General features: G+C 49.6%; 1 protein-coding gene across 3 annotated transcripts in view; it reads right to left on the bottom strand.

Annotated features, from left to right (window-relative positions):
• The window catches only part of TNFRSF8 (TNF receptor superfamily member 8), an 86,371-nt gene that overhangs the window by 56,490 nt on the left and 4,761 nt on the right, over positions 1–25,120 (bottom strand). The window contains exons 1-3 of one of the 3 annotated variants that reach the window (XM_070768199.1): positions 12,004–12,863; positions 10,711–10,798; positions 2,919–3,035 (exon numbers count right to left, since the gene is read on the bottom strand). Coding sequence is in view for 1 of the 3 variants with exons in the window: in XM_019976947.2 (XP_019832506.1) it covers positions 2,919–3,035; positions 10,711–10,798 (205 nt within the window). In the remaining 2 variants the exon portion in view is untranslated. Of the gene's footprint in view, positions 1–2,918; positions 3,036–10,710; positions 10,799–11,491; positions 11,521–12,003; positions 12,864–25,120 lie in introns of those variants that run through there. The other 2 variants (XM_070768200.1, XM_019976947.2) reach the window with 2 other exon arrangements.

The following is a 25,120-nucleotide window of genomic DNA, read 5'->3' on the forward strand; positions in this document are numbered from 1 at the left end:
TCGTGCACAATGGATAAATTTAAATAACAAAGTAAAGCTAGCGTGGACTTAGGGCTACAGAAAAGAAGATCAACATCATAGACTATGCAGAGCAAAAATAATGTGAGCTATAAAAGTCAGGAAGAGGATGCGGAGGCCAACAAGTCATTCATTTTCACTACAGGGAGTCAAGCAACTCTCTGCTACCCCAAAATTGAAACAAGTAGAATATGACTTTACCACAAGAGACAGTCATTCCTTCAATGATTCCTAACCGCTTATTGATTTTCATAACCTCTTCTGTTAATTTCAGAGGGTTTTTTTTTAAACCCTTGTAATATCTCTTGTGATAGTCTAGTTTCTTCCCTTTCCTTCCTCCTCTGAAATATTTGAATAAAGTTAAAGGTAATCATTTTCATTCCATAAGCAGTAAGATCTCATCCTCTTGAAGATTCCTTCTTTCTGTGTTTGTATAATTTGGCTACGAACCAACCCATTCTCTCTATAGAGAGGGAGAGAGGTGTCAGTCACCCGCTGACTGGCTTTCTTCCTTGCTCTTGTGTACTGCTTGAATTTTTATGTTGTTTCCTGTTTTGGGGGGAGTTTTTGTTTGTTTATTGGTCACACCCATGGCATGAAGGATATTAGTTTCCTAACCAAGGATGGAAACCATGACCTTGTACTGGAAGTGCAGTCATAACTCCTGACCGCCAGGGAAGTTCCTGCTTGAATTTTTATGGTGGATGCATATAACTGTTGTTTAATAAAATGAGGTCAATAATTTTAAAAACTGTAAAGCTATATCAGAGAAATGGTAACATAAACGAAGAATGGCAATCTTAATATCAAACAGAGATTAAGGCAAACACATTATAAGAAACAGAGAGGTGTATTTCATGTTGATAAAGGGTCCAACCCACGAGGATAATATGATACTCATGCACACTGTACCTAATAACATAGCTTTGACACTTATGAAGCAAAAACAGACAGAGCACTATGAAAATCTGATGAAAAACAAGCATTTTGGGAGGCAGATTGTAACACATCTGTCTCAGAAACCAACCTTTGTGAAAGTGACAAAATAAATGAGGACGCGTCTTATTAAAAGAACATAAGTATTAAGAAGCTTGATCAGACAGGTACACGTGGACTTCTGTACACAACAAACAGAATACGCGTTTCTCCCCAAACACACTAAACGTACTAAACAGTATGAAAACTTATTTGTTGTTGTTCAGTTGCTCAGTCGTGTCCTACTCTTTACGACCCCAAGGACTGTAGCCCACCAGGCTCCTCTGTCCATGGGATTTCCCAGGCAAGAATACTGGAATGGGTTGCCATTTCCTTCTCCAGGGGATCTTTCTGACGCAGAGACTGAACCCGCGTCTTCTGCATTGGCAGATGGATTCTTTACTGCTGAGCCACGAGGGAAGCCCACAAAAATGTATTAGGCCAGAAGAAATCTCAACAAATTTCCCCATCCTCCCCCCCCCAAAAAAAAAACCCAACAAACAAATATGAGATAGCACACAAACCACACTCACTACCCTTAATAAGAAACTAACAACAAAAGCACTTATTGAAAATGTTCTCCTGGAAGCGCTGTCGTCTTGGGAAAGAACACAGCCCTTGGTGTCAAACCAGTAGCTGAAACTCTAGCGCTCCCATTAACCAGAGCATTGTAATTTTGGAAAGGCCCTTAACCTCCTTAAACTTTGGTTTCCTCACTGTAAAGCTGAGATAAGAAAAGAATATTCCCCTGGGGTTTAGCAGAGTCAACACAATATGTAACTGTACATCCCTCCATTGAGGAAACATGGTATCAATAATTAAGTCTCTAAAAAGCATGGATGCAGGAGGGCAGGAGGGAGGCTCTAGAGGGAGGGGATATGTATAGACTTATGGCTGATTTGCACTGCTGTCTGGCAGAAACCACCCTAATGGCAGAAAATGAAGAGGAACTAAAGAGCCTCTTGATGAGGGAGCAAAAAAGCTGGCTTGAAACCCAACATTCAAAAAACTAAGATCATGGCATCTGGTCCTATCACTTCATGGCAAATAGAAGGGGAAAAAGTGGAAGCAGTGAAGATTTTCCCTTCTTATGCTCCAAATTCATTGTAGATGGTGACTGAGGCCATGAAATTCAAAGACCTTTGCTCCTTAGAAGGAAAGCTATGATAAACCTAGGTGGCGTATTAAAAAGCAGAGAGATCACTTTGCCAACAAAGGTCCATAGAGTCAAAGATATGATCTTTCCAGTAGTCATGTATGGATTTGAGAGTTAGACATTAAGAAGACTGAGCACTGAAGAACTGATGCTTTTGAATTGTGGCCGTAGAGAACTCTTGAGAGTCCCTTAGACTGCAAGGAGATCAAACCAGTCAATCCTAAAGGAAATCAACCCTGAACATTCATTGGAAGGACCGATGCTGAAGCTTAAGCTCCAATACTTTGGCCACCCATGCAAAGAACTGACTCGTTGGAAAAGACCCTGATGCTTGGAAAGATTGAAGGCAGGAGGAGAAGGGGACGACAGAGGATGAGATGGTAGGATGGCATCACCGACTCGATGGACATGAGTTTGAGCAAACTCCAGGAGATGGTGAAAGCCAGATCTGCCTGGCATGCTACAGTCTGTGGGGTCAAGAAGAGTGAATGACTGAAGAACAGCAATGGCAGAAAACAACACAACATTGTAAAGCAATTATCCTCCAATTAAAAAAAAAGTATGGATGCAAAATATCACAGCTGATATCAATTCATAGATGCAGAGAGGTAAACTGAAGCACCAGGGGGCTGATTCAAAGGACAAGCACCAAATCTTGTTTCTTGCCACCTCCCACCTTCCAGGTCCTCCGCCTCCCCTGCCTCCCTCCCACCCCCAAGGCCCCCCAGCCTCCCTGGAAGGAGCCAGGGAGGAGAGGTGCAGCCCTTACCTCCAGAACAGCTCACACAAGCCGTGCAGCGGTCATTGCTGTCCAAGTAGTAATCGTGCAGACACTGCCTCTCGCAGTGGTGGGACCCCTCTGGGCACAGCTGCTTTGGGGAATACCCTGGGGAAGAGAAGCAGAGATGCTCCTGGTCAGGTCACCTTGGAGGGTCATTGCTGCTGGGGTACGGGCAGGGCCTGCCTCAGAAGGAGGTGAGTAAGAGGTGACATCGACAGAGAGAAAAGGACTCCTGAGGTCATCATTCAGACCTGAATTATGGCACCACAGACCCCTCTGTTATTGAATCAATTATTTCTCTTTTCTCTTGTTTGGGCTTAAGTGAGTTAGGCTGCTGTTTGTTACAACCAAAAGAGTCTAGACTAGGGACTTCCCTGGTGGTCCAGTGGCTAAGAATCTGCCTTGTAATGCAGGGGATATGGGTTTGATCCCTGGTCTGGGAATATCCCACATGCCATGGGGCAACTGAGGCCGTGTGCCACAACTACTGAAGCCCAAGCACCTAGAGGCCTTGCATCACAAGAGAAGCCACCGCAATAAGAAGCCCCCGCACCGCAACGAGAGAGTAGCCCTTCCTCCCTGCAACTAGAGAAAGCCCGAGTGTAGCAACGAAAACCTAGGGCAGCCAAAAAATAATAAAAAAATTTTTTAATTAAAGAAAGTGGGTTTCCAATGTGGAGACAGCCTTGGAAGAACATAGAACAGGAGCTCCAAGAGAGGAAGGCAGTGGGGAAGGAGTGATAGCATGAGACAGCAGGAGGGGCCCCACTGAGTCCCAGAGGACTGAAGGAGGCGGGGGTGGGGGTGGGGGGGTGCGCAGCATTCCAGGCAGAGGGAGCCGCCAGGGCAGAGGCCCTACGGGGGGCACAGACGCGGCTGGTACAGAGATCAGAAAGGCCGCGGGGGCTGAAGAAATGATGCTGGAGCTTCTGGAGCTCAGGCAGCAGAAGGATGATGCGTGTTTATTCACTTTGTTTCTTCTTCTCCCATATTCCACTTAGATCTTCTCCCCTGAGCACCACTTTTAGAATACAAAATCAAACGGTTAAGAAAGCAGCACTGATATAGATACCCTGCGTGTGTGTGCACACTCAGTCGCTCAGTCGTGTCCGACTCTTTGCGACCTTCTGGACTGTAGCCTGCCAGGCTTCTCTGTCCATGGAATTTTCCAGATAGGAATACTGGAGCAGTTTGCCATTTACTACTCGAGGGGATCTTCCTGACTCAGGGATCGAACCTGTGTCTCTTGCGTCTCCTGCACTGGCAGGTGGATTCTTTATCACTGAGCCACCAGGGAAGCTATCATGTGTAAAACAGCTAGTGGGATGCTGCTGTGTACCTCAGGAAGATCAGCCTGTGCTCTGAGGATCTAGAGGGGCGGGATGGGGCTAGGCGGCAGGGAGGTTCAAGAGGGAGGGGACATATATATATATGCTGATGGCTGATTTACACTGCTGTATGGCAGAAACCTACTCTTGCCTGGGAAATCCCATGGACAGAGGAGCCTGGTGGGCTGCAGTCCATGGGGTCGCTAAGAGTCGGACACAACTGAGCGACTTCACTTTGACTTTTCACTTTCATGCATTGGACAAGGAAATGGCAACCCACTCCAGTGTTCTTGCCTGGAGAATCCCAGGGACAGGGGAGCCTGGTGGGCTGCCGTCTTTGGGGTCGCACAGAGTCGGACACGACTGAAGCAACTTAGCAGCAGCAGCAGCATGGCAGAAACCAACATAAGGCTTCCGAGGTGGTGCTGTGGTAAAGAACACGCCTGCCAATGCAGGAAACGTAAGAGATGTGGGTTTGATCCCTGGGTCAGGAAGATCCCCTGGAGGAGAAAATGCCAACTCACTCCAGTATTCTTGCCTGGAGAACCCCATGGACAGAGGAGCCTGGCCGGCTACAGTCCAGGAGGCTGCAAACAGTCGGACACGACTGAGTGACCGAGCAGGCACACGCACGGTGTATGTATGCCAGGGCTATTTTCTCAACCATTTGGTTTCTAATGGTGTCACAAAGAGTCAGACATGACCGAAGCGACTTAGCACGCATGCACACAGCACAGCATTGCAAAGCAATTTTCCTCCGACTAAAAAATAAGTTGAAAAAAAGAAACCAAATGGTTAAGAAAGCGTCTGGCGTTGTTCTGGCTCTTAGAACTGGTTCCCAAGTGTCCCTCTGTGCTGACGCTCCCAGTCTCTGAACGGCGCTTTTCTGACTCCAGATGTTCTCAGTGTTTGTCCTCCCTTTCCCGTCACCGCCTCTCACTTCTGGCTCAGCGTCAGGCAACCCCGGCCGCAGCTGCTTTGGCCCCAGAAACTCCCACACAGAGAACCGCTTTTCGCTGAGTCTGGGCTGCCAGTCCCTCCGCCCTCCCCTCCCCCAGCCCCCTTCACACTCTTGTTGTTTAGTCACTAAGTCACGTCAGGCTCCGTGACCCCATGGACTGTGGCCCACCAGCCTCCTCTGTCCATGAGATTTCCCAGGCAAGAATACTGGAGTGGGGTGCCATTTCCTACTCCAGGGTAATCTTCTCAACCCAGGGATCGAATGCACGTCTCCCACATTGCAGGTGAATTCTTTACCACTGAGCTACTACACCCTTGACAAGCTAAATGGAGCCCCTCCCAGATCTTGAATGCCCATCCCTGCCCACTCCAGGCCTTGGCATATTCTCTGTCCTTTAATCAGAGCATACCCACTCCCCACCTTGGTCGACTCCTGCTCATCCTCAGGACCCCTCCTCCAGGAAGTACCCCCTGCATGTTCCAACCAAGTCAGGTCCCCTGGAATGTGTTCTCAGGGCTCCCAGATGCTAACTGCCTGGTGCAGCAGAGACACATTTCGGATGACTTTTCAGCCCACAGATTGCCTTTCTTGGAGAACCGCCCCCATTCCCCCACTCCCTGCCCTGCTAGCAGTGGTCCAAGGCAGTTCTGTCGCTGGGGAACCAGAGCAGAGGTGGACTCTGGCCTTATCTGAGCCATCAGATGCTTTTTTCTTGTGCTTTGGAACTGGAGCAGGAAGATGTTTGTCGGGCATCCCCCCATTGCCCTGAAGGAGAAGCCCAAATGGGGAGGGGACTGAGGGCCAGCCAAGCTCAGCCAGAGCAGGGAGGGCAGGCTGCCTCCTCCTTGAAGAGATCCTCAGCTCCCCCAGGACAAGACGGGGTTCACCCACCCAGCCCCAAACAAACCTTGCTCTGTGCCTAACACCAGGCCTGGCTTCACATCGTCCCCGCTCCCCCAAGCCTAGGGAGGCGCCTCCTATGAAGAGGTTAGCCTGGGCACAAAAGGGGAGAGATCCAGAAAGCAAGATGCAGAATAGGAAGCGGGTAGCCCCCACGTGGGCTCTTCAGTTTTTCAGCCCCTCCAAGTTGTTTTTTTAATGATTTTATTTATTTATTTTCGTGCTGTGTTGGTTCTTGTTGCTGCTCAGGCTTTTCTCTAGTTGCAGCAAGCGGGAACTAGGCTCGAGTTGCGGTGCATGGGCCTCTCATTGCAGTGGCTTCTCTTGTGGAGCATGGGCTTTAGAGCATTCAGGCTTCAGTTGCTGCAGCTCCCGGGCTCTAGAGCACAAGCTCAGTATTTGTGGTGCAGGGGTTTAGTTGCTCCATGGCCTGTGGGATCTTCCTGGATCAGGGATGGAACCTGTGTCTCCTGCACTGGCAGGTGGATTCTTTACAACTGAGCCACCAGGGAAGCCCCCCTCCCAGTTCCTGAATGCCCATTCTCGCTCACTCCAGGATTTGGCATATTCTCTGTCCTCTAACCAGAGCACACCCTCTCCCCACCTTGGCCTTGGCCTTGGCCAACTCCTACGCTGCCTCCTCCCCTCAGTGAATGCCTCAGGGTCAGTGCCAAATAGGAGGGAAGAGCTCAGGGTTCTAGTTAGTCAGCTATATGACCCCGCCTGAGCCAGTTACCAGCATGTGACCATGGGCAAATCCCTGAACCCTGCCTCCCCCGCCACGTGCAAGTTTCCTCTTTGGGTTTCCTATCGGGGCTCAGTGAGCTCAGATGGTTACCGGGCTCAGCACTGGCACAGAACATGCTTCACCAGTGATAACTGTGGCTGTTATTATGAATCAAGTGAATAACCTCCCTGCCACTGGGGAGTGTGTAAGCAGAGGGCTGGGGATCAACTGTCGAGGATGCTAAAAAGAGCATAACAGGCCTGGGTGGGAGGAGAGACCTGACAACATCGTTTCTCAGTCTCAAAGGTCTCCCTGCTTCCTTCCTCCACCAAGCTGCCCCCATACACAGCTGAGTGCAGACTGCAGGCGGCGGGCAAAATGTCAGAAATTTCCCCGAGAGACAGAGGAAGGGGTTTTTGTGGGTTTTTCATTTTTCCTCTCTTGCATGCCCGGAAGCACAAGGTCAATAAAACTCCAGCAAAATGCCCCGCCCACCACACCAGCATCAGGTGCTCAGTCACCCCAGTCACTGGGCCTCAGAGAGGGAATATGTGGGGAGAGGGAGCACCCCTCTTCCCTCCACAGCATCTAAGTAGAGGGAGCCAGGGACTGGGATATCACCCGCTCTTTCCACTCACTCCTCATCAAAGCCCAGCCAGGCTGGTGCCAAAGGGAATGAAGGGCATGGAAAGGAAGTGTCTGTCTTTCTCCCTGCAGCTGGGATTGTGGGTCTTATGGAAAATCAGAGCCCTGTGGGCCACACCACCCTGGAACGTTGACCTCTGCTCCCCTGGGAAGATGTGGTGTACAGCCAGCCACATAACCTGGGCTGGTGGGGAAGGCTTTGTGGAGGGAAGGGTGCCAGGAGGGCAGACTAGAGGTAGCGGGGAGGGCGTCCTGGGTGCAGACAGGCATGTACAATGGCCCAGAACTTGAAAGCATACAGTAGGTTCAGAGGACACCAAGCAGAGCAGTTCCTGTAGAAAGGCCAAGAGAGAAAAAGCTGGAAAGGTGATAAGTGACATCAGTGTAAGAACGAACAATAAATAACTGTTGGATGGATGTGGGTGCAAGAGTGGATAAAAGGGGGATGGGAGAAGGTGGGGAGATAGATCAGGGATGGATGCAGAGGGGGTCCAGTGCTATGGACTGAACTGTGTACTCCCCCAATCCATATCTGAATCTCTAACCCCCCAATCCATATCTGAATCTCTAACCCCCCAATCCATATCTGAGTCTCTAACCCCCCAATCCATATCTGAATCTCTAACCCCCCAATCCATATCTGAGTCTCTAACCCCCCAATCCATATCTGAATCTCTAACCCCCCAATCCATATCTGAGTCTCTAACCCCCCAATCCATATCTGAGTCTCTAACCCCCCAATTCATATCTGAGTCTCTAACCCCCCAATCCATATCTGAATCTCTAACCCCCCAATCCATATCTGAGTCTCTAACCCCCCAATCCATATCTGAATCTCTAACCCCCCAATCCATATCTGAGTCTCTAACCCCCCAATCCATATCTGAGTCTCTAACCCCCCAATCCATATCTGAATCTCTAACCCCCCAATCCATATCTGAATCTCTAACCCCCCAATCCATATCTGAATCTCTAACCCCCCAATCCATATCTGAATCTCTAACCCCCCAATGTACTGAGTTGGCCAAAAAGGTCATTTGGGTTTTTCTGACAATGTTGTGGAAAAACCCAAATGAACTTTTTGGCCAACTCAATATTTAGAGATTGGGTTTTTAGGAGGTAATGAAGGTTAAATGAGGTCAACACGGTGGGGCCCTGATCAGATAGGATTGGTGGCCTTGTAAGAAGGGGAAGAGATCTCCCTCCCTCCCTCTCTGCCATGAGATAGTATCTGTCTGCAAGCAAAGAAGAGATTTCTCACCAGAAACAAAACCGAACCCTGCTGGAACCTTGATCTTGGACTTAAGAACCTCCAGAACTATGAGAAAATATGTCTGTTGTTAAGTCCCCAGTCTGCAGTATTTTGTTATGGCAGCCTGAGCAGACTGAGACAGATGGGTAGATGTATGTGGGATAGGTGGCAGCAAAAATAGGAAGGGGGAGGATAGGAGGAAGGAGACAAGAAGAGGAAGGGATGGACAGGTTAGTGAGTGGGTGAAAGGATAGCATGTACATGGGTGGGTGGCTGTGTGGCTGACCGGCCATATGCGACCCCTCATCTGTGGCTATGTGGATGAAGTTCCAAGTACTAAAAAGCAAGGGGCCCCACTTGTTATGTATGTTCCAAAACAACACTGAACCATAAAATAAAGGCAAGAAAGTCCAATTGAGTTCTACTTTTCTGCTACAATGATTTCTTACAATCATTTTTTAGAAATAAAAAATATCAGATTCTTTCCCACAACGTTTCTCTCTGTCCTTGGGTGGCCTGAGCACAGGTTGAGTCTGCCCTCTTGGTGCGGCAAAGAGCCCACAGGGAACAGACTGAGCATGGTTACTGCCAGCTCAGGGCACACAGCCTTGGTGATCTTGGGCACCATGGCCTGTCACCATCCTCCAGACAGCAATGCTGGCCCCTCTACCTGTCCCGCAGACCCCTGCCCACTTCCTGTCCTGCACTGGGTGGAGTGTAAGCCTGCTGTCCTCAGAGTGTAGGTGCAGTTGCCCCTCATGCCCTCTGCTGACATAACAATGAATATCTTTCCTCCCCCATGAGTCCCTGTTCCCAGATATCAGAGACCATGGCTGAACTTCATCTCATGACTCCACCTAGCTCAGGCCACTGGATATGCTTTGGGACTTGTGATAACCACAGAGGATGGGAATGTTTTATGACCTTGTGACCTTTAGACTTATCTGCAGAGTGGGGCAAACAGGCTCATCTCTGTTCCAGAAGGATTTCCTGATGGTGCCTGTCATCTACCTTTTATGCCCATCACTGTGCTGGGGATAGGGTGTTGAGGGGGGGGCATGGTGCAAGCCTTCCAGGAAGTGAGCTCTGGGCAGGGAGATTTGCCCCCAAGACAGCTGTAGTCCTGGCAGCCCTGGACAAACGTGCTCCCAGAGCAGGAAAGATGAGGCCTGCAAAGGGCTTGTAGGCCTGGAAATGAGGGGTGGTCAGGGGGTGTTGATGGCCCAGGCTTTGGGGTTCACGAAACCCTGGGATCTGGCCGCAGTCAGCTCCCTTGTTTTCTATCTCTGTGACCTTGGGCAACTTGCTTAACCTTCCAGCATCCCCACCCTCATTTGCAAAATGGCAACAGTAAAGGATAACCATGAGGAGCTGATAAGATGATGCAACACACCTGAGGCCCCAGACCAGTACACGTGCAGCGAGCGTCTAAGTGTTGTTGTTTAGTTGCGCAGTCATGTCTGACTCTTTGCCACCCCCTGGACTGTAAGCTGCCAGGCTCCTCTGTCCGTGGGATTTCCCAGGCAAGAATACTGGAGTGGGTAGGAGATTCTCCAGGGAATCTTCTTGACCCAGGAACAGAACCCACGTCTCTTGCATTGGCAGGTGGATTCTTTACCACTGAGACACCAGGGAAGCCAGAATGTTCAATAAAGAGTAGTAATTAAGAGACCTCCTGGAGGAAGGCATGGCAACCTACTCCAGTATTCTTTCCTGGAGAATCCCATGGACAGAGGAAGTTGGTGGGCGATAGTCCATGGGGTCCCCAGGAGTCGGACAACACTGAAGTGACTTAGCATGCACACAGTCATTAAAAACAAAAACTTACAAAGGGACGGCCTTCAGAAACCCACAGTCAATGACAATGACGATGTTGACTCTGGTAGTTCCCACTTACCAGTCTCCCCAGAGAGTTGTAACTTGAGGACAAAATTCCCCTCGTCCCCACCAAAGCAACCCCCACTCACCCTCACGACAGCGGTGACAGCACTTCCTGGCAGCCTTGTCATAGTAGCGGCTGAGGTCTCCAAGACAGTCATCCTCAGGGGCTCGCCTCTGGAGCATGAAACACATTGGTAAGTCCAGGAGGGTCCCAGACCCCCACCCTCCCTCCTGCCCCTCAGGTCCCAGGAGGCCTGGTATCCAGTTGCTGTCAAGACGAGGCCTGAAATGGAACCTCATGTTATAGTAGTCAGGACAGAAACTCCCTCGAAACTGCTCCACCTTTGGTCTTCCCTAGAGCGATGGGGGCATCCCCAGCCTTCTGTAACTCAGACCCCAAACCTTGACTTCTCCCTTGACCCTCTACTCTAGTGCTCACACCCAACCCATCAGCAAGTTTTCTCGGCCTCTTTGGACCAGTATCCCTACCTCCTCCACCAGGTCCCAGTCCCTATCCCCTCTCCCAGAGAATAATTCACTCGCCTCCTTCCTGGGCTCCAGCATGGGCCCAGCAATAAGAATCTCTGGTAAGAGCTCCTCTGGTGGCTCCCTGGTAAAGAATCCTGCCTGCCAATGCAGCAGACATGGGTTCGATCCCTGATCTGGGAAGATCCCACATGCCTCAGGGCAACCAAGTCCATGTGCCACAACTATTGAGCCTGTGCTCTAGAGCCCGGGATCCCCAACTACTGAGCCACACGCTGCAACTATTGAAACCCATGTGCCCCAGAGCCCATTCTCCGCAACAAGAAATGCCACTGCAATGAGAAACCCACAGACTGCAACTAGAGAGTTACCCCTACTCACCACAGCTAGAGGAAAGCCTGAGTAGCAACGAACACCCAGCACAGCCAAAAATAAATTTTAAAATAAACATTTAAAAAAAAAAAACAAAAACATGTGTATGCATGCACGCTAAGTCGCTCCAGTCATGTCTGGCTCTGTGAGACCCTATGGACTGTAGCCTGCCAGTCCTCTGTCCATGGGATTCTCCAGGCAACAATACTAGAGTGGTTTGCCATGCTCTCCTCCAGGGAAATAAAAACATATATCCTTTCAAAAAATAATCTTTGGTAAACTTGCTTGTTGACGTCTAACTCTCATTCAGACAATCACACAGGTCTCAAGTACATATGCACTGAATTTCTACAGCATAGACACATTCTGCCACCAGCTCCCAGATCCAGAAACAAGACACTAGTACCCAGAACCCCTTCCTGCCCCTTCCCACCACAGAAGGCCCCCCGCTACCTTGACTTCTACACCCAGAGACACATGATGTCTGCTTTTATACTTCACCTGTATAGAAACACACACACCCTGACAACTGGCTTCTTTAATTCAAAATTCTAATGTGGGAATCACTCGCATTATTGCAAATAGTAACCATTCATTCAAGTTCACTGCCTTGCGTCGGGAGCCGCGTTAGGCATTACTGACAAAATGGAGGCACGGCTCCCAGCCCCCTCTACTCATTCCGCAGGCACGGATCCCGGGATGAAGGAGTTAGGCCTTGTAATTCTGACTTGTCCTTTCCTCTCCACGGCTGAGTTGACTGAAAAGGAATATTAAGGTGCTTATTGTTCTTGAGAGGAGCATGAGAAGGCACAAAGCCTTCTGCAGCTGTGCTCAGAAAATAATTCATAAAGTTAATCATTGACATTTGTTCAAGGACTTTTACAAAAGAGTGTTCCAGGATGAGCACATAGGCCGTAAGCTTGAGGCCATGGGAGGGATTGATATCTGAAGCCTATTTGTGAGGAGAATGTTTATGGCAAAGGAGTTTACTGAATTTAGGGCTTAGAAATAATTAAAATAGTTAGAAGTTAAAGATTTAAGGAATGTTGTAAAGTTAGCATATTTTACTATAGCTTATAGAAGTTAGGAATTTTTAGAGACACTATAGCTAGAAGCCTTTTTTAAGAGATAGTGAGCTCAGGATGTTAGGGGCAAACAGGACTTAGGAAGATAAGTAGTAAACTGAGGAATGTAGCATGAGTTACAGTGTAATCACAAGTTAACTATATGACACATTAGAAGAGGTAGATAATAGATGACAAGGCTGATTCTGAGAGAATCACTGAAGCAGGAAATCTGAAGAGCAACAAGATTTATGGAGATAATAAATCTGGGAGAGGGGGAACTGAAAATGTCAAACCTCTGGCCTAATGTTTTTGTAAAAGTATAAAAGAGAATCTTAAACTTGAAATAAACAGGTAGTCCAAAAGAAAACTGAGAGGCTGCCTCATTTCTCTCGCTGACACCGTTCATCTTTTCAGGTTGAATCCCTGGCTGCTGGAGTTGGACTCCAGCAGCCTTGCACTATTGCAACCTATGGATATGCACACTTTATCTATTCTACTCTTGATGGACCTTTGGGTTGTCTCCACTTTTTGATCATTATGCATAACCCTGCTAGGAACTTTCTTATACCGATATTTTTGGTGCACATATGTACACAATGTTGTGTTGCTGGTTTTTAGTTTCTAAGTACTGTGCAACACTTTTGCAATCATATGGATTACAGCCCGCCAGGCTCTTCTGTTGGTGGGAGTTCCCAGGCAAGAATACTGGAGTGGGTTGCCATTTTCTTCTCCAGGTTATCTTCCTGACTCAGGGATCAAACCCACATCTCCTACATTGCAGGCAGATTCTTTACCCCTGAGCCACAGGGGAAGCCCTGTGTACACATTACTGCTGAAGACATACCTAGGTATGGAATTGCTGGGTCACTCAGCATTGATTGGTTCTCCATACAGTTTTCTAAGTTGTACTGACATCTCATGGCAGTGTGTGTGTTCCAATTGCGCCACATCCCTGTCAACACTTGGTATTGTCAGTTTGTAAAGTTTTAGCCATTTGGGTGAGCCTATAGTAGCATTTCATTGATCTTTTATTTGCATTTCTCTGATGAGTGATGATGTTGGGTACTTTGCCACATGTTTATCAGCCATTTGAATATTCTCTCCTGTAAGATGCCTATTCGGGTCTTTTGGCCATTTTTTTTTTTAATTGGATTATCTGACTTTTCTTCCTGATGTGTAGGAGTTCTTTATATATTCTGGATGCAAGTCTTTTCTGAATACATGTGCTGCAAAGATCTTCTCCTACCTTCTGTTTTGCCTTTCCACTTTCTTAAAGGAGTCTTGTGATGAATAGAGTCCTCAGTTTCAATGAAGTACAATTTATCAATCTTTTCTTTTATTGTTAATGTCCTATGGAGAAGCATTTGCCTGCCCAATGTATTTAAATATTCTTTTTTTTTTTTAAAGGGTTGGAGTGGGTATTTTCTTAGCATTTGTTTGTTGGCTGTGTTGGGTCTTAGTTGCAGCATGTAGAGTCTTCAATCTTCTCTGTAGCACGTGAGATCTTTAGTTGCTTCATGGGAATCTAGTTCCCAGACCACGGATCGAACCTGGGCCCATTGCATTGGAAGCTCAGAGATTTCAGCTACTGGACCACCAGGGAAGTCCCCAGTTAGATATTCTTTTACGTTGTCTTCTGGATGGTATTACTTAACCTTTTCTATTTGGGTTTCATTTTGGTGCATGGTGTGAAGTAGGGACCAAGATTTACTTTTTTCAGGAATAGGCTTTTTTCCTTTTTTTGGCCATACCACACGGCTTGCAGGATCTTAGTTCCCCAACCAGGAATCAAACCCTGGCCAACGGCAATGAAAGCCCTGAGTCCTAACCACCAGACCACCAAGGAATTCTTAGGAATAGGCATTTTTCACGATGCTCTTCCACATGTTTCCAGGGCTCCTTGAAAGCTAAGCCCCTTCATTAGGCAGTGTTCATGAAAGTTTGGAGGAATGACCATCGTCCTTCCTGGTGAACGAGAGGGGAGCATGAAGCAGGTTTCTGGGAAATGAGGAGCTCCAGGAAGGGAGCGTGGGAGGGAGGTGGGGGAGACAGGGAAGGAGGGAGCTGTGTCCCACCTCTTTATCTTCAACATTCGAGGAGATGGAGGCTGGCAGACAGGAGGTGGCCACTCATGGGATGGATTAAGCAGGGGCTTTCTTGGTTTGGGGGAAGAAAGCAGAAACCACTGACCTGCCAGGAGAGGCCTGGCTGGCCCAAGGGGATTCCCTACTCTTCTCTCCACCTGAGGGAACAATGAAATAATATGTGAACACTCTGCTATGGGCACGGAGCAGCAAGGAGGCAGTGTGGCTGGAAGGCGGACACAGGGAACGTCAATTATGTTCTTCTCTTCTTTATTTGCACATCTGAAGTGTTGCCACATAAATTTGAAATAATAAACATAACCTACATTTGCAAACACCAGTCACACAGCACTTGTCTGTCTCATGTTACCCAAAGCCCAGGGCCTTGGGGACATTCTGTGTGCCCACCTGTGCCCAGCCCTCTGCTCCAGCAGAATCTCATTCTTCTCAAGTAAACTGGGGGCACCAGGCACTCTCTAGGGGCCGAAACCTGCCAGGACAGCCCAAGCTTCTCCCTGACCCGCAGCATCTCACCGTGCGCACTTGGAAGCCTATGGCTGTGGGGAGCTGCGGGCAGTGGGGAGCTGAGGGTTCAGCCCTGCCAAGTCTGCTGAGTGTGAGGGAAATTCTGGGGCCCTGGTCTGGGTTTTCCCCTCCTGGCCTGCCTGCTCCTCTCACGGATAGCTATGGACTCAGGGGGACGTGGCCCTGCTCACTCTCCCCAGGGCCCAGGGGCACAGCGGAGGGGAGCACAAACGCTTATCCTTCATCTCCCGCCACCTCACCTTGGTCAGTGGAGAGGGCATCCATGGCATTACAAGTCACTCTTCCCCAACTGTGAGCCACACATCACCTCCTTTAGGCCACCCCTAGCACTCTGGGGGGCTTCCCTGGTGAATCAGATGGGAAAGAATCCACCTGCAGTGCAGGAGATCTGGGTTGGGAAGATCCCTTGGAGGAGGGCATGGCAATCCACTCCAGTATCCTTGCCTGGAGAATCCCATGGACAGAGGAGCCTGGCAGGCTACAGTCCATGGGGTCACAAAGAGTTGAACACAACTGGAGCGACTTAGCATTAGCACACACATGTGAATGTTGGCCCTAGTGGTAAAGAACCCGTCTGTCAGTGTAGGAAATGTAAGAGACATGAGTCGGTCCCTGGGTTGGGAAGATCCCCTAGAGGAGGGCATGGCAACCCACTCCAGTTATTCTTGCCTGGGAAATCCCACAGACAGAGGAGCCTGGTGGGTTACGGTCCGTGGGGTCACTAAGAGTCAGACATGACTGAGGGACTAAGCACACACAGCCCTTTGGGGCCATATCACTACCCCACATTACAGATGAGGAAACTTCAGCTCAGAGAAGTGCAGTTACTTGCCCAAAGTCACACAGCAACTAATCACAGAAGATTTTGAGCTTCACTGTGTCCCCACTTCTCTCCCAGTATCTGGTCCTCAGGCTGCCCATTTTGAAAACAAAAAAGGTCCAGGAACTTCCCTGGTGGTCCAGTGCTTAAGAATCTGCCTTGTGATGCAGGGGACTCAGGTTTGATCCCTGGTCAGGGAACTAAGATCCCACATGCCTTGGGATAGCTATGGCCAGGCCACAACTAAAGAGAAGCCTATGGGCTGAACTAAGACACAACATAGCCAAAAATTAATTAATTTTTTAAGAGCAGTAAATCTTAAAAATGAAAAAAAAGGTCCAATGTGCTGAGAAGGACATCACATCACATCTGTGGTCTTTCTACCAAAAGTCCATAGTCTGAATCATATCATGAGACAAACCCAGATATCCATTAGACAAACCCAAACTGAGGGACATTCTACAAACCTGCTGGCCTTAACTCTTTAAAATGCCAGTGTATGAAAGATGAGGAAGAACTGTGGAATGTTTCAGAAAAAAAAAGAAGAACATTAAAGAGATAAGAGAACTGAATGCAATGTCTGAATTGGATCCTGAATCAGGCTGGGAAGGGGGACATTGCTGTAAAGAAGATTGAGATAGCTGGTGAAATTTGAATACAGGCTTTTTATCTGATTATGTTCTATCGATGTTGAATTCCCAAAAGCTTGTTTCTGTAACAGTGTCCTTGTTATAGAAGAAACATGCTGAAATATTTAGGAGTGAAGGATCAACATGTCTGCAATTAACTAGCAAACAGTAAAAAATGATGACCATCATCGTCATCATAATACATATATACATAAAGAGAGACAAAACTAAAGCAATTGTACAAAACAGCATGTGTAAATAATAGCGCCTCCAGGGTTCTAAGTGCTCAGGAAGGAACGTGCGTGCATGGGTGCTCAGTTACTCAGTCGAGTCTGGCTCTTCATGACCCCATGGGCTGTAGCCCTCCAGGCTTCTCTGTCCACAGGATTTTTCAGGCAAGAATACTGAAGTGGGTTGCCACAGGGGATCTTCCCAACCCAGGGATCGAACCCAGGTCTTCTGCATCGGCAGGCAGATTCGTTACCACTGAGCCATCTAGGAGGGCCCTCTTTTCAACAAGGAAATCTGTGTAAATACACAGCTTGCCACCAGGGGGTGCTATCTTCTCGCCATCCCCAGGGGTGGTGGGATTTCAGCCAGGATTTCCAGCTGGAGCGATCAGAGTCCCTTCAAGACAGCAGAGGACTTGGGGGCCTCTGTTCCCCATGTGGGGCTTATGCGGGAAGGCGCTGATCCCCTTAACCCCATGTAGGGGTGATCCCCACTCCCCTCACCCCTTGCCAGAGACAGGTGGAGTCCAGGCTGCGGCATAGCTCAACCCTGTCCCCTAGCCTTCACCCTAAACGTCCCCAGGCCCCTGTGGCTGGCCTTCTCTGGAAAAGATACTGGGGACTTTTTGTGCCTATGATGTAATGGTTTTACAAGCACCGAGAAAATGGGTCAGTGCAAGGTACACATGCTGTTGCAGAACAAACAACAGCACTGGCAACCCAAAGGCCCTGTGAAACCCTATTACCACAGAAATCCATCTGTGAGAAGTGAAAAGCCTGCCCAGGCTCTGAGTCTAGTCAGCTGATTTGGCAACTCCAGGGCTACCCCAGAAACCCACCTTGTGCTGGAGGGCTGACGGGCGCCAGGACGCCCTCCAGGGCTGGTGCTTCTGTGCAAGAGGCAACCCCATCTTCCCAGGGTGTTCCCAGCCCAGAAACTAGAAAGGGGTGGAATCAAAGCCCTGAGCTTTGCCTTTGCAGAGCTGTCCTTGAGCCCCCCGACCCCCGCCCCGCCAAAGTTGGCCCTGTCTCACACCCTAGTCTCAGTCCTCACCCTCTGGCCCCATTCATTGCCCCCTCTGCCATCTCCTCATTGCCACACTGCCCCCCACCCCAGTCATTTCCCACCACCTGCTCACTTGGGCCCTCCACCCATACCAGCTCCTGGCGTAGAACACAGAACACAGCAGCCTTGTCATCTATGTCAGTCTCTGAATTCTGAGAGGCTGCCAGTTTCGGCTGGCCACAGGCCCAGACCCTGGATGGCCCATCGGCTCCTGCTGCCCCCCGGGGAAGGGGGGAGCGACAGCCAGGCCGTGCTCTGGGAGGGAAGGGGTTGTCAGAAAGGGGAGAGTGGGAGGGGGAAGCCCAAGGCCTGGGAGGGGGGCTTTTGGGTGGGGTTCCCCGGCAGGTTTGAGGCAGGGCAAGATGTCCACAGAGTGATGAGCTGTGTAACCAGAGTCGTGTGGCTCAGGCTTAGTGGCATCAAGATAAAGAGTGGCATGAAACCTTCCCATTTCTAGATCTATTTTCAGGTTGGTTTGGTTTTCCCTACAAAACCTGGTAAATTTCACTTTCAGAAAGCCCCACCTGGTCACAGCTGCAGAAACAAGAGGCAGGCCACACCTGTAGGAGCCGAGAGTCCACAGCTGGGTGGCAGGCGGGAGGGATGGGAGGTGGAGGAGTCAGATAAGATGCAAAATACCCACAGGGCCGGAGCAGGGCAGAGCTGGGAGATGTGCCCCACCCCCACCCCGGAGCTCTCCACCTCTGTTACTCAAAGTGAGGTGCCTGACCCCAGCAGCATGGGCACCACTTGGGAATTTGCTTGAAATGCAGAATCCCAGGCCTCACCTAGACCTACCATCTATCCCATTTTACAGATGGGGAAACTGAGGCACAGAGTGGTTAAGAACCTTGCCTCAAGTCACACAGCTAGGCAGTATTAGAGCCAGAATTTGGCCATCTGGCACAGGCTCTTATCCACCAGGCTCTGCATCCCGAGTCCTGTTTGTTTAACCTCCAGCTCTACCCTCAGTACCCCAGCTCTTCCTCACCTCTTCCCCATCTGGACTTGTGAATGGCAGGCCAGGGTCTCCTTACATCCCCCCCATCCCTCATCCCCCACTCATAGTTCAGAGGCCAGAGCGATGTTTTCCAAACACAGATCTGGTCTTCTCCCTTACACCCTGTTGAAGATGAGTAGAAAGCTTCCAACTGAACTATGGATAAAGCCCAGAGTCCTGACAGGGGCCCAAGGGACACTGCTGGACCAGCCCTGGCCATCTGGCCTGTGTACACTCATACTCCCTCCGTCTTTCCAGCAGCCTTGTACATGCTGTTCCCCTGGGTCCAGCACACCTCAACTCTTCCTTCAGATTTCACGCATGCATGCCTCTTCCCAGAGGACCCCCTCCCTGATCACCCCCATCCAGGCCAGGTCTCTGCAGGCTAGAACAAGATGTGGGCAAGTCTGTGTCCTTGCTGGAGGCTTTAGGGGAGAATCCATTTCCCTGTGTTAATAGTTAAGACTGAGGGCCCAAGATTTCTCTGGTGGTTCAGTGGTTGAGAATCTGCCTTGCAATGCAGGGGAAGTGGGTTTGATCCCTGGTTGGGAAACTAAGATCCCATACGCCATTGAGCTATTGAGCCCATGTGCCACAACTAGAGAGTCCGTGCACCACAGCTAAAGGTCCTGCATGATGCAACAAAGATCCAGAATGCTAAAACTAAGACCTGACTCAGCCAAAATTAAAAAAATTTGTTTAAAGACCGAGGACTTGTCTCTTTGCACACTTTCAACTAAGGTCGTTCCCAGCCTCTAAAGGCTGCTGGATTCCTTGGTTCATGGCCCCCTTCCTACATCTGCAAAGTGCACAATGCTAGGTCAAGTCCTTCTCCTGTAACATACGCCTCTCCTTCTGTGTCATCTACCTCTAACGCAGCCAGGAAAGTTCCTCTGCGTTTAAGGACGCATGTGAGGACACTGGGCCCACCTGGAAAATCCCCATCTCAAGGTCTGTCCCCTTAATCACATCTCCAAAGTTCTCTTTGCCATCTGTTAGTCTCTCAGTCGTGTCTGACTCTTTGTGACCCCACGGACTGTAGCCTGCCAGGCTCCTCTGTCCATGGAATTCTCCAGGCAAAAATACTGGAGTGGGTTGCCATGCCCTCCTTTAGGGGATCTTCCTGACCCAGGGGTTGAACACAGGTATCTTTTGCTATATAAGGTTCCAGGGATTAGGCTACAGGTGTTCTGACCACAGCCCTGCTCCTAAGTAACCACTAGGCTATTCTGCCAACAGGTTGAGCTTTGTAAGTCTGCTAGTCCTGGGGGCGAAGAGCCGACTCCTCATTGAGAAAGACTCTGATAATAGGAAATATTGAAGGCAAAAGGAGAAGGGGACGACCGAGGATGAGATGGTTAGATAGCATCACCAACTCAATGGACATGAGTTTGAGCAAACTCCAGGAGATCATGAAGGACAGGGGAGCCTGGCGTGCTGCAGTCCATAGGGTCACAAAGAGTCGGACACAACTTAGTGACTGAAAAACAACAATCCTGGGTGCCCTAAACCCTTCCCTCGACCCTGAAGGTTCATGTGAGGTCCAGACCAAGAGACCACGTGAAACTGCAGTCATCCTCCTCCCGGACCTCAAACACACCCACAGTCTGGCCCTGCCCTGGCCCTGGCACTATTCCTCCCAGCTGTCACATCTAAGAACAAGATCCGGTTCCTACCTCTGGTCTCCAGGGAGCTGAGGGGGAGTGTGTATGGCTCCATGCATCCTGGCCCCATAGCTGCACTGGGAGTGTGGTGTTGTGGTCACTGGACAATCAAGGAAGTCCCCATGATGACTTTTTGGAAGAGGAGAACTTCCATTTTTAGTTTTGGGTTTTACTTTTTTTTTAAGGATTCTTGACAGGCGGCCATCCTAAGTAAAAGGCTTCACAGAAGCAAAAGTACCAAGGCTGGAAGGAGCAGAGCTGTGGGGCACTCAGTGATTCGATGGGCTCGACAGTGGGAGCAGAAGGACGGGAGGCCCGGAACTCAGGGCCAGATATCTGCACTGAACTCTTCCTTTTCCACATTGCGTTCCAGCAAACACTGTTTCCACGGGATGTCAGCAGGGTACAAGAAAAATCAAAACCAAAATGCAGAGAATCACTGCACTCCATTTGAGATGTTTCTCCAAGCCTTTTATCTCCTGACTTGCTCTCGGATTCTCCAAGGAAAGGTTGGGAACGGGAGTGGGGAGAGATGGGTGCAGAGAGACAAACTGTTTCCCAAACTCAGTTGGCTATAGAACCCTGGCCTCATGGGACGACTATTCTCTGGAAGTGACTTAGGGAAATGTGGCCTTGGGGCAATAGGGAGCCACTGAAGGTTGCAGAGCAGCTAATGCGCAAGGTGATGGACAGGGCAGAGGTGAGTAACATAACCAAGATCTGGCCTGGAGTCCCAATTCTGCAACGTCTTACTCTTCACTTCCTATTGATGCTCCTCCTGCCCAAGTGAAGCCCCAGGCCAGCCAGGTGAGCCTGTTGCTCAGATGAGAGCCTTCCTGAAAGTTCTGGGGCTGCAGCAAGTGTCTGAGATGCACACTCGGCTGTACCTAAGACATGATAAGATCCACCTCAGCCCTGGAATAACAGTCCTCAGAAGCACCAGCCACCAAGTGACACCGGCAGTGCCAAGGAAACTTCGATGGTGTTAATGAGGAAGGATGTGATGGTGGTGAGGGTCAAAGATGGGGTACTTTGGCTTTCTTCCCCTTCTTGGAGGTGCCCTACCCTGGCATCAGCCTACCTGCCTAGAAGAGGCCAGCAGGTTTCCTTGCCCTTCTGCTTCCTACCAGCTTACATGTGGGGGAGGCCAGTGCCAGCCCCCACTGACTGTTGGGATAGAGAGAACCCTTGGTGCCCCTGACCTGACTCAGCAGTAGAGAGAGCACATGTCCTGGGTGGGAAGTGAAGGTTTGGTTTATGGGTTTCATGGAGCTGCAGGATTGGAACCATCTCAGGGGACCATGCCCTCCCCTGAACCACATGGGGTTTGCAGCAGGTAGTGAAACGAGGCCGTGGATGATGCCTTTGGGAGTCCTCAGCCCCCAGGGGTTCAAAGGCCCCCACATGAAACCTGCTGATGGAGCTTTAAGAGCAAGTCCACCCTGAACACCCATGCGGCCATGCCATCTGACCCGGATGTTTGTGAGGACATTGACATCATCCATGGGGCAGAACCTGTTGTCCCAGGCTCTGCGGCCTGGCCACCTCCTCCCTTCCTCCAAAACCTTTTCCCCATCAATCCAGGTGGAGGTGAGGACGGGCCCCTGTGGGCTCTCGCAGACCTGGACAGTTCTTCACACAGTACTGATGGCATTCCCCGCCCCCCATGTCCCACTTCTCACGCTGCCGCCCTGGAGGGCAGGGACTGGAACTGGTTCACCTTCATCCTGCACCCATGATGCCTAGCATACAACAGGCACTTAATAACGGCTTACCTCTCACAAGGCCTCACCACATTCCAGGAGTTGCTCTCAGCACCTCTCCTCTACCATCCCGTATAATCTTCCAACAGTCTTACAAGATAGCTACTATGATCATCCCAATTCTACGGATAGGGAAGTTGAGGCCCAGATGAGTGACTTACCCTGCCCAAGAGCATCATGTGGTAAGTGTCAGAAGCAGAATATAAACTTGGCAGGCTGACCCTTAGCCATGATGCTCTGTGTGTGTGTGTGTGTGTAGTCACTCAGTCATGTCTGACTCTTTGTGACCCCATGGACTGTAGCCCGCCAGGTTCTTCTGTCCATGGGATTTTCCAGGCAAGAACACTGGAGTGGGTTGCCATTTCCTTTTCCAGGGAATCTTCCTGACCCAGGGATCGAACCTGCGTCTCCTCGGTCTCCTGCATTGCAGGTGGATTCTCTACCCACTGAGCCATCAGGGAAGCTCAAACATGATGCTCTATTGCCTCCCAAAAAAGACTTGACAGATTAGGAGTTTGAGTAAAATAGGTGAAGGGGATTAAAAAGTACAAACTTCCAGTTATAAAATTAATAAGCCATGTGGATGTAATGTACAGCATAGGGACTATATTGTCAATATTTGTCAATAATATTGTAATATTGGTAACAGATGGTTACTAGATATTGTGATGCTTGATTCATTAAGTATATAAATGTCAAATCACTATGTTGTATGAAGTAAAGTGAAAGTCACTCAGTCATGTCCGACTCTTTGTGACCCCATGGACTATGTAGTCCATGGAATTCTTCAGGCCTGAATACTGGAGTGGGTAGCTTTCCCTTCTCCAGAAGATCTTTCCAACCCAGAGATTGAACCAAGGTCTCCCGCATTGCAGACGGATTGTTTACCAGCTGAGCCACAAGCGAAGCCCAAGAATACTGGAATGGGTAGCCTATCCCTTCTCCAATGGATCTTCCTGAGCCAGGAATCGAACCAGGGTCTCTCCTGCATTGCAGGTGGACTCTTTACCAACTGAGTTATCAGGGAAGTCCTCACTATGTTGTATACCTGGAACTAATAAAATATAGTATGCCAACTATACTTCAATTTTTAAAAAGACGACATGAAGGATGAGGTAGGTGAAATAATGATCTTCAAAAATGTCCATGTCCTGCACAAACAACTTAAATGTCCATCGCTTCCACTGCAGGAGGTGCCAAGTTTGATCCGTGGTAGGGGAACTAAGATTCCAGATGCCACACAGAGCAGTCAAAAAAATAAAGTGTAACCAAGATGAATGGGCTTCCCTGGTAGCTCAGAAAGTAAAGAATCTGCCTGCCCTACAAGAGACCCGGGTTGAATCCCTTGGTGGGAAAGATCCCCTGGAGGAGGAAATGGCAATCCACTCCAGTATTCTTGCCTGGAGAATCCCATGGACAGAGTAGCCTGGCAGGCTACAGTCCACAGGGGTCACAAAAGAGACTGACTGAGCAGCTAACAAGACAAATGGAAGACCCTACCTTTGGGTTGGGATGAATCAACAGGGTAACATAGTGGCCCCCAAAAGATGTGGGGTCTTAGCCCACATCAGTAGAGAAGCAGGGCAGCTCCACAGAAGGAGGGTTGATGCTCCCAGGTCCCCCTGAGCCCAGGCAACAGCGGGAACTGTGAAGTCATCTCTGGTGCCAGAGCCCCAGATCAGGGGCCTGAGCTCTGCAGAGCTCCTGATTCCAACCCTCAACTCCCATTTGACGCTCGGCTGTGGGCAAAACAGAACTCTTGCTTCTCTCCAAAACGCTCTTCTCTATCCATGTCCAGTTTTCCCAACTCCATAAACGATACCACCACTCAACCAGGGATGGAGCCTGCAAATCTGGACAGAACTCCCCATTCCCATCTTGCCCTCTGCACTCACCCCCAGTCCATCTGTGGTTCCTATGGATTCTAGCTCCAAAGTACATTTTTGTTTGCACATCTCCCCTGGACCACAGCAACAGCCTGGCTCCTGTTCCACCCCCAGCAGCCAGAAGGAACTTTAAAATGTACGCAATGTCATTCCTCCACCCCGCAAAACCCTCCAGCCACAGAGGTGTGTGTTATCCTCTACTTCCCCACCACCCTCCCATGCCATCCCCTGCCACACACGTGGCCTCCTTCCTGTTCCTCCAACTTTCCCTCCTCTATGTGACCCCACCTCCTAGGGAGAGACCGTCCTGCTTTCCCCACTGGGGTAGCTGCCCTTCTCACTCTAAGGTTAGAATTCTCTCCACTGCAAGGGGCACCGTCTGGTCACTGTCTGTCAGTCTGGTGGAATGTTAGTTTCAGGAGGCAGAGACCTGCGGAGCTGACCCGGAGGTGCCTGCAGCATCCAGAACACTCGCTGGCGTACAGTTGTTCAGTCGCTAAGCCGTGTCCGACTCTTTGTGACCCCACGGGCTGCAGCACACTGTGCTTCCCTGTCCTTCACTGTCTCCTGGAGTTTGCTCAGATTCATGTCCGTTGAGTTGGTGATGCTATCTAACCATTCTACCCTCTGCTGCCCCCTTCTCCTTTTGCCTTCAGTCTTTCCCAGCATCAGGGTCTCTTCCAGTGAATCGGCTCTTCGCATCAGGTGACCAAATTATTGGAGCTTCAGCATCAGTCCTTTCAATGAATATTCAGGGTCGATTTCTTTTAGGATTGACTATAAATATTAGTGGGATGGATGAATTGCTAAAAGCGGGCTTGGGGCCCATACCATGTGAGAAATACACGTTGGAGGCCCTGGGTGGAGTGACTGACCAGGAGAC

Source organism: Bos indicus, chromosome 16 (assembly GCF_029378745.1).
Source record: "Bos indicus isolate NIAB-ARS_2022 breed Sahiwal x Tharparkar chromosome 16, NIAB-ARS_B.indTharparkar_mat_pri_1.0, whole genome shotgun sequence".
NCBI lineage: Eukaryota > Metazoa > Chordata > Mammalia > Artiodactyla > Bovidae > Bos > Bos indicus.